General features: G+C 39.9%; 1 protein-coding gene across 1 annotated transcript; it reads right to left on the reverse strand.

The window, feature by feature from the left end:
• Positions 1-3,373: 3,373 nt before the first annotated feature.
• On the reverse strand, positions 3,374-8,587 carry foxh1 (forkhead box H1). The gene is made up of 4 exons (XM_042510588.1): positions 8,454-8,587; positions 6,211-6,787; positions 5,543-5,647; positions 3,374-4,726 (listed from the first exon to the last, which is right to left on the reverse strand). Exons 2-4 carry the CDS (start codon positions 6,667-6,669, stop codon positions 3,755-3,757), a joined length of 1,536 nt encoding a protein of 511 aa, XP_042366522.1. The 5' UTR covers positions 6,670-6,787; positions 8,454-8,587; the 3' UTR covers positions 3,374-3,754.
• Positions 8,588-10,255: the final 1,668 nt, after the last annotated feature.

Consider the following 10,255-nt stretch of genomic DNA (forward strand, 5'->3'; position numbering starts at 1 on the left):
AATGTTAATGTCACTCTTAGCTCTTGTCTTAACCCCCACTAGGGGTCGCCAAATCGTCACAGAGAGGTCTCTAGGCCTTCATGATTTTAAAGGAGTGTATGAAATGTTATTTTTAAAATATGCAGTAGGTCTACACCTTGATTTTTTTGTAATTTTTGTGAGGAAAAGTAAATGAAATTGTTATTTAGTAGCGTAGGAGCCCCATGTACTGAGACTGCATCCTTGCTGCAGCAGTCGCAGGTTTGATTCGACCTGCTGCCTTTTGCTGCATGTCTTCCCCCTCTCTCCTTGTTTCATGCTTAACTTATCGAATTAAGGCGAAAAGACAAAAAAAATCTTTAAAAAGTACGATTGAAAACAATCTATATCCACAGTGTTCACGCCTTGTGAAACAGCCTTATCCTGTTTTAGAAAGAGTGCAAAGTTAACACAACAAAAGAGCTAACAGAACCATGTATAAGCATCAGGGAGAAGAAAACACTGTATCTGTCAAAAAAGAAGCCTATGAAGTATCTATGTTTGTTAAAATGAAGAAAAAAGACAAGGAACATAATACAGACAGTATTATTTAAATGTTACTGAAAAATATCAAGAAAAAGTCTTTTTTGTTGCAATATTTACAAGAAGTAATTTGCTCCAAATTCATCCAAATTGCTTGTTTTACACATTTCATGCAGTTCTTTTGTCCACTATTGGGTTATTTATTCAGTTTATGAGTTGTTCTGTACTTATATTGTTATGTATTGAATACATGAAATATCCAGAAAATATATCACTTAGTCAGGGATTGTCAGTTTACTCACTTTTAGAAAAAGGAGACCCCTAAAGGAAAAGGTTGTTATTTTCTTATGTTAGCAGTTAGTGATTGAAGGAGTTTGAATGATTTAAATGACACTCTGGTGCCTCCAAAGGTTATTGATTGGCAACTTGCAACAGTTAAAACGCACACAACCCAGCAAGGCCCAGTGTGACTGCCAGTCATACATGTAAATTCATGAGAGGGAGTATTGAGATGTAACTCAGGATGCTTGTTTGGGGGAGGGGGGACACGTCCCTGTTTGAGTGGTGTCCCCTCCTCCCATCTTTAGGCCAGGAATGATCAGGTACGAGAGGAGGAAGGATGGTGAGGGAGTGCAGGCATGCGTAGGCAGCTGATAAAGAGATAGCTGCCAGAGCAGCGGGAGGCTGACGGCTGCTGGACGGTTGATGTAAATCAGCTCTGTGTGAGTGTGTGTGTGTGTGTGTGCTGTAAATTCTTAATACAGATGCCATGGCCTGTGGATCAAAGATGGTTTTCTTGTTTATAGATCACTATTCCTGTGGTAAAATAATCTATCATACTGAAAAGATTTAAGACTCGCCCCCTGCTGCTGTCTCTCCATCTTTTCACTTCATTCACTGGCTAACAGTCAGCTTTTAGGATTTGGAGATTTATGCTCATTATAGGAGAACACGTGTAAACAGAAAACAAGCAAGAATCAAGAAAAAGACCTTATTTGTGAAATGAAATATACACACTCACTTCAAACGCACTGTGAAACTCAAAATGACTAATCTGTTTCAAAATGGAAAAACATCCACACAACATTTTGCTGGCAACATAAGAACCGCATCACCAAGACAGTCATAAAACACCTAATGGCTTTTGTGGGATAGGAAAACAGAGGGAAATTCTGGTGAAAATAGTCAGCAGTTAAGTAGGCAAATACGAAGCTCATAGAAATTGAGATTATAAGTAAATTAATAATATTATACTTTTTACCCTACATTTGAAAGCTGTATTTACTAGAGAACTTTTACAAATTAAATTTTTAGTAAAAAAAATAGATAATTTCAAAATGCTTGCCATACTGCTATAGATTAAACACTCAATCTAAATATAAAACTGTCAAAATGACCTACACCTTAACCAGCTGCAACAGTAAAATGAGTCATATATCGAGTTATAAATAATAAGAATCTAATAAAGTCATATATTAAAGTATAACACTCACAGATAATTCATACATCAAATCCCTTTACTTTTGATACTATAAAGTACATTTTCCTTTTACTGATAATGGAGTTGTAATATTGCCTCTTTACATTTAGGCACCAAATGACTTCAGAGAAAAGATATTGATTGAGATGGTAGACTATTCACTAAAAAGTTAGAAAGTGTAGAAAGTTAAAAAAAAAAACCGCTAAATTATTAACTGCAACCAACTAAAAATATTTACTAGAATTCACCACTGAACTCAAAAATCTTGTACTTTTAAAGATCTTTAGATATTTGTTAACATGAAAACATCTGTTAGTCCAATTGTGCAGAACTACAGTCCAGCTTTAAAGAGAAGGCAAAGCAAATAAAGCAACCAGCACTTAACAGCCATCTGAACAAACGAGCTAATGCTGAATAACACATAAATGTGAAAGTAGAATCCAACATGTACAAATATACAATGAAAAGAGAGTAAAGTTGTTCAAGATTTTAGTTAAAAATGTTAGTAGAAGGAAGAAATAAAGATGTTAGTAAAATGATTCCCACATACAACACTGAACAGCACAGTTAAAATAAACCGCATTTTATTAACACACCCTGCACAATTCCATAACCTTCTTTTCATACTTAAACTTCTGTTTTCACTTTGGCTCAGTACTGTACAAACCTTTAACAAGACCACAGGAAAACGTCAAAAAATAAAACATTCACTTGTCGAGGTAGGCAGACATTTATAAGCAATTTCCTTTAGATGATGATCACAGTGACATCAAAATAGTGCAAAAAGCTGGCAGTGCAAAGCCCACGGAAAATATTTTTAAAAAAACATGAGGTAGATATTGGTGGTAGTATAGAGGTTGATTGTCTCCTCTGTCCTTAGAACATGCAGCATTTTCACAGATTAAATGACTATAAAATATACCCCAGATTTCTTTTGCAAAGTGAAATCAAACACTGAAATGAGACAATTATAGGGCCAAATGCAATATTACCATTTATCTAGTTATTAGAGTCGGATAATGCCAATGAAACAGATAAAAAAAAATGTTATAGAAAACATCTAGTCCTATATATTTCTTCATTCAGATCACACTAAAACTCAAGTATTACACATCTGTGCACAGAGACTCACCGTGCCGAAGGAAAAAACTGATATTTTCTGCTAGTTATCTGAGCATCCTATATTCTGTTGAGAATGCTGTCAGGACAAATTGTTGAGTAAAATATTGCAGGTTGTTTACTTAGCAGCTCAAATTCACTGATTCATCACCAGTCCTGCTCAATGCCATTAGTTTTTCACACAACTGTTAAATTCCAGATTAAATCCAACAATACATTCAACATGCGAAGGCAATTTGTGTAAAAAAGCAAATTCATAGCAATAAAAAAAAAAAAACAGTGCAAATAAAATTGCCAGAACAAAGAGCCTGTGGTGATGCAAACACCATTTCATTGAATGCCTGAGGTAGATATTTTTGTCGTATAGCTGTTTTGTGCACATATTGATAAGAAAACAAGGAGATGTTTGCATTTTAAAATCTCAACATTAAAAAAAAATCACTGGCTTATCTTCTTAAAAACAAAAATCCATCAGTTACACGGTCTGTAGTTCAGCGCCCTTTTTTTGCATATTAACAGCCAACATATCTTGAGCTTGACGGACACTCAGTTTTGGAGAATTTGCAGCAGAAATATAGTTCCTTTGTGGGTTAGCATCCGTGCATTTTTGAGTGACGGTATGGCTCAATTTGTGGAAATGAGTCAGTATTTCAGTCAGTACTGAGGGTACCTGTTTAGGGGAGGCCCGTTCTGCAGGGTGTACTGACTGGGCGGTTGATGATGTGAGTGAGAGTTCTGATTGGTCGGTACCAACACGTCAAACACGCTCTTATTTGGAGGCACGGATTGCAACATGTTGTCCAGGTCCATGATGAGGGGAGGTGCTTGAACAGAAACTCGTCCGCTGGGGAGGATGGGCCAATAAGCATGACCCAAAAAGTGACCAGGCGCCACAGGCGAGCTACCATAGCCGTAAAGGGGGAGTCCGCCATGCAGCGGCATCAGAGGACCGCCATTGAACCGCATGCTGGGTGGGGCGACAGCATTGGGGGGAGCGTATTTAGCGTAGGAGGTAGGGAGCTCCCATGGAGGTGCAACAGTCTCCCGTCGGGCGGACTTGTGCAGTGGTGGTCTGTAGTCCTCATAACTATCTGAGCCAGCTTCTCCATCAAGAGGAACACGCTTCCCAGACAGGGGCATCCCTTTCCATTCCTCATCAGAGGAGGAGGAGGAGGTGGAGGCAGGACTGGCGGAGCTAGCTGAAGCACTACGGGCAGAGGAGGCGTAGCGAGGTCGTGGAGGCGGTGAAGGCCGAGGGCGCTCCACCTTGCCCCAGCAGTCCCTGGTCGACACGTCCACATCCCCAGAGACACTAGGTGGCCTCAGGCTGTGCAGCAGAGAGTCAATGGCAAAGGATGAGTCCAGCTTGGGCCGGAACAAGTCCTCCGGTGGCGGGGAGGGATTTCTTGAGCGCATGGCAGGGAGAGGGTTCACCGGGGCAGGCGGTGGCTCCGATTCTGGCTTGTGTCCCTGCAGGATGTAGGGGGCCAGATCCTGGGCAAAGATTGTCTCATCCTGGCGTGACACAGCTGTGTTTTGTCTCTTAAGGAGCTCCAGAGGAACGCGGCTCAACTCCACTGCCCAGAAGTTGCCTTTGCCCTGAGGCTTCCCCGGGTCCTTCAGCACCTACAGGTGGAGGGAGGACGGACAGAGAGGTGACACCTCGGCTTGACAACCTAGTCAGGCAGGACTGAACTAGTTTCACTGTTAACCATCACAATAACAACGGATAAAGGCTTAAAACTGGTTTGAGGGTTCAATCCAGAGCCCCCAGAGCATATTTCTACAGGGGTTAAAAGGATCGACCAACCTCAAGTCAGGATAGTGCAATGCAAATGTTAAAGGGACAGTGCACCCCAAAGTCAAAAACACATGTATTTCCTCTTACATGTAGTGCTATTCATCATTCTAGATTGTTTTGGTGTGAGTTGCTGAGTGTTTAAGATATTGGCAGTAGCGATGTCTGCCTTCTCTCAAATATAATGAAACTAGATGGCACTTGGCTTGTGGTGCTCAAAGGCCAAAAAAATACATTTGAAAAACTCAGCAGCAATGTCTCGTCTCAAAAAATCATGACCCGGCTACTCAAGATAATCCACAGACCTTGTTGTGATCAGTGTCATATAGGAGCTATTTTCTTGGCATTTCTCTCGGCATCCACTGCTTGCTCAAAAATACTCACCACAGAGCTAGCTAACATTGCAGTGCTACCATTTTTGGCACTTGCCATTTAGTTTCATCATATTTGAGTGAAGACAAACATCTCTACAGCTGATATCTCCAACATTTGGCAACTCACACCAAAAGAATAACAATTTATAAATAGCTCTACAAGTAAGAGGGAAAAAATGTTATTTAATGTTTGGGGTTACTTGTCCCTTTAATCTTGTTTTTTGGGGCCCACTGAGGAGAGTACATGGATTTAAAAGAGTTTGAATTTACCTTCACAAAACAGTCATATGAGGAGAGATTGTGTCGCACAGAGTCCCGCCAACCCTTATAGTTCCCCTTGAAGAATGGGAAGAGAGTACTGATCTCCTTGAGGATCTAGAAATAAAAACAAAAATGTCAGTATGGCACATAATATATACTTGTTGGATATGAATTAAGAATAAGACAAGTTGAAATTACACTGAAAATAGTCTTAGATTTTAATTTAATTTGTTTGGACAGTGCTTTAACAGTAAAACAACTTTAAATGAAACGTGATGCACTGTATATCTTATCTTTTGTGATACAGATCAGCGTCTGGTTTCACTGCAGGTCAACCTTATCAAAGCAAACCGAGAATGATAGGGATGGCAGTCACTCAAGTGTCACCAAGAGGCTGCTGTTTTGTGTCACTTTGTTAACTGTAAATGTCAGTTATCAATCTATTGCTTAAAAAAGTGACAGTAACTCCCTGGTATCTTTCTCGATAGAAATATACCACAGAAACTTATTTCATAATTGCAGATATATTCCAATGAAATGCTGCGCAGATTAAGAAGACATCATGAGCACCACCGTGCGTAAAACACTCCGTGCGCCACTTCTATCCAAATCGCCACAAGTAAAGTCTGCACCCTCAAACATATATCAATATGTGTGGGATCTAAATCCATTCTTACCTCAGATAACGTCAGTTTCTTCTCTGGTGACCTTTGGATGACCATGGCTATCATTGCGAGGTACGAGTACGGTGGTTTTGGATACCGCTGATAGTTCTTTTTCTTCCCACCGCTTGCGCTATTCTTCTCCTGTTCGCCGTTCCACGAGGTGATAGTTTCCTGTTTGAAGTGGGCATCTTGAGGATTCGGGTATGAGGAGTCCGGTGTGACTTTATCCATGAACGCCGTGTTGAGATGTTCGTTACGCGCTGCGGGCTTCTCCAAGCGCGACAACTGCTGCGGAACCATCTGAGCCAAGTGGCGATGCCAATGTTGGGCTGGAGGGCTCCGCGCTACACCGCCGGGAGGAAAACTCTGCTGCGCATTTCTGTGGAAGTCAAGTTGATGGCCGTGATGTTCTCCGAGGTGGGACGGAGCGGGTGGTGCCAAGAGGATCTGCTCCGGCCAGTGCTTTGTCATGCTGATCAGTCAGAGGGGGAAGATCGGACCCGCACGTTCGGACAGGAGCACGGAGAGGGGGAGGGAGGCCAAAGAGTCGGTCCTTAACTTCTGGCAGACTGCTGGCTCCAGGCTGACTCTATTTGAAGAGCAAACAATTAACAGTTTCATGTAAATCCCGCTGCGTAATCGAGGGGAGAATGACGCGTTATCTGGGAGCAGAATGACTGATCGCTGCGGGGGGCTGGGGAGGGTCCGTGTACGAGGAGGGGCGAGAGAAAAACAGTAAACTTGTAAATAACCCTTATGATAATATCAACACATGCCACTTACAACGCACAGATTCTGAGTTTGCTTTGGAATCGGTGCTTAGAAGATTTACGCACGACAGACTAAAGCATTAAGTGCGTATTTGGAGTTGGCAACACACCAAAAACAAATAACTGCTTTTACATTTAATAATTCCAGAAACAAGGGAAACATTATCGTACCACGTCCATATGAACGACAGAATATGCTGCTGTTCATATGACACGATGAAGACTTTTCTCTCGAGAGTGACACTTGGGCGCAGAGGCGAAAAGTAAAACTTTGTGGGGGATGGGGTGGAATACAAGAGAGAGCTGAAATTTCGATTGGAGCTTGCATGCAATCAACAATTTTGGTGAGTAATATACAAAAGGAATGGCTAATATACAACTGCTGACACGTTAAGATGTTGCCAATTTAGGCATCATTCCTTTTAATATTTCACACCCAATAAATTGGTCTTTCTTTTTTTGTCAAAAGAATCTCCTACAGATTGAGGAATGCATTTTAAGCAATGTTGCTTTTGCTATTATTATTGTAGGTTGGCCTTTTTGTTCAGAGAGCAAAACATGCACATGTAAACCGCCAAAAAAGCTTTTTTATTTTGAAGAAAATCAACAATCTATAACTGTTCAGCTGTAGCAGAATAGGTCATTTGGATACATTTTGGTGCTCTGAGAGCGCACTACATTCTGGGGGTGTTTTCGCGCACAGTTGGATCTCCTTGTGCCTATGCAAGATGTCATTCAGTGTTGAAAGACTAAGTTTCGGGAATGCATGTCTTTTGTTCATGTTAACGTAGTGCTAATGTGCAGACGCTTTCTTCCCAGCAAGACAGTGAAAACAAGTTGGCTTAGGAGGAACCCCGTTGGCACGCTGGAGACTGTTCTTTCCCGAAGAAGCTGCTTAGCATGTGAGGAAATACTGGGGCTATTCAACACCATTTGTGGGTTTTCTGGCGCTTACAAGCTGCTAAGTGTCGTTGTTGGGTAGGACATTCACACCTTAAACAGGAGCAATCATGTTTTCCTGAATTGTTGCCGCGATATATCAATCAAAAAAAAAAGAGAAAAACTCACTTCAAGAATCAACAACCTACAGTGCATTTCTATAAAGTGTTACACAATCTAAAAGCTGGCATTTTGTTTTATATATATGTTCGTTTGCTTAGATTTTTATTTCATCCTTGTATATATTACATCATATTGTGATTTTGCCACCAAAATTTGTCACCAGAAAGACGGAGAAATGAAACAATTGGAAACAATTTGATTTTTCAAACTGATATCAAAACACTTAAATTGTGCTGCCAACTCTGAGTATTTGCTTTTGATGACACCAAATTGTATCCGACAACTCCCTCATTTAGCGTTAACTTTCCAATATACAAGGAAAAAGGTACACCCTGTTTGACAAGTGATTGCAGAAATAAAGATTTTATTTGTGTTGCACGGAGGCATTGTTTTCATAAACAATGCTTCTGTGTGAGGACTTACCAAATGAATTTGCAGAGTTTGTAATGTTTGCAGTAAGACACAAAATGTTTGAACTTGTTTTCCAGGTCAGATGGCCTCCCCTTTCCCAACCATGGTGAGCAACAAACCTCCTTCACCTGCTGCACTTTGAGATTTTCTTCTCTGGTTGCCACTCACTTTGCTGCATGCTCTGAAAGTTTATCCCCCTCTAGTGGTTTCACTTAAAACTCACTGAGAAGCTCAACTCACACTTAGAATATTAAACAGGTCTCCAAAATAACTTTGAGAGCATTTTTTGTTTGAAAAGTGAATTTAATAGATTTATATGTCAATGAGAATTTTCTTTTTTTTATTGAGGTGGAAAATCAAACATGTACAGGCAAATCTCCTCACCCATCACACAAAATGTTTGGACCCAATTTACATTTTAACTTATAGAGAGGTGCTCAGTGCAAAACACACTGATTTAAATATAAACTGTCAATCTGTCTCTTCCTGTCTACTGGAGTGCCAGTTAATAGGCTTTGCCTGAATTAGTGAGCCACGCATGAGAAGAATGGGAAGCCATATGAATAGGACAGCATCCAGGACGAGGCTTGTTCACATAGGCTGATTGTGTCCAGACAAATCCCTCTTAAACTGCCCTGAGATGTATCCTGACACTGAGATCGAGAGGAGGAATGAAGTTTATAATAGAGAAAGTAAGAGGAAGTTTTCATTTCGCTGTCACAGCTTCATTTCAGCAGGAATTTTATATATAAGTTTTTTATTTTATTATTATTTAGTTTAATTCAATTGGACAGTGCACAAAACATTCACTGCATCAGATAGAGCTAAAGGATTTGGAGTAGATGCCACCAGAAATGTGTAGCTTGATAAAGTATTATAATATACACCATAGGACTTATTGTGGGTATTGAAAACCTGCATTGAAGTTTCTTAATTTTTGTTTGTAAAGTTAAGTGACATTTACAGGCAGAAGCAAATGCATCTTGCACAATGTATTAGGCTCCATTGTACGGATTTGTTCAGCAATTTTGTTCAAATTGTGGAAATTTAAAAAAAAAATCTGTTAGTCTTTGAATCTTTCTCTGCCACCAATGCAGTATAAAGGAGGTACTCACAGAATTATTTAAACGCACATTATTTTAAAAAATCATTTTTCAAAAGTTCTCATAGAAATAATTTCTTTAATGGAAAGAAGTTCCAATGAGCACAGTTACACACAAACTCTGTAGATAAATATAAGTTATCTGGACGCAGTTTCTGAAAAGATGCATCACTGTTAAATTCAAATATTGTGAGCACCAAAAATTAGATTCCATTTACTTCCATTCTGTTGTAGTAAATGCAGACACATCAGAGATGGATATCTGAAAATCCAAACACGTAAAACCAGAACTATGCATAAATCTGCCTGGAACAAATTAGACATTTTAAGAAAAAAAAAAAGCTGACTACTAGTTTTCTTTAATCTTTTGATTGATATCACAAGGTAACATTTCATGAAAATGTTTCTAGGTTTTAAGTATTGTAAAATGACGGCATTGTATCTTCCAGAGCTTTTTCTCACTGCATCTCTGCAAAGTGTCACTGCTGTGTTGGTTGGCTAGTTCACTGCAGGGGTCAGCAGATCACAGGGTCATCACTGTCTGAATGTTTCGAGATATTAGCAGCTGATTCTGCTTCCTTTGGATTCCGAAACCAGTCAGACTAATACAGCTACTAAAAAAATGCTCTACAGTTGGTTGACATTGTTAAACTAATCTTTAATTATGAGAATGTTAAAGGAGCATGTGTCCAGGCTTGTATTGAATATGTAG

The sequence above is a fragment of the Plectropomus leopardus genome, chromosome 21, assembly GCF_008729295.1.
Source record: "Plectropomus leopardus isolate mb chromosome 21, YSFRI_Pleo_2.0, whole genome shotgun sequence".
In the NCBI taxonomy this organism is placed as follows: Eukaryota; Metazoa; Chordata; class Actinopteri; order Perciformes; family Serranidae; genus Plectropomus; species Plectropomus leopardus.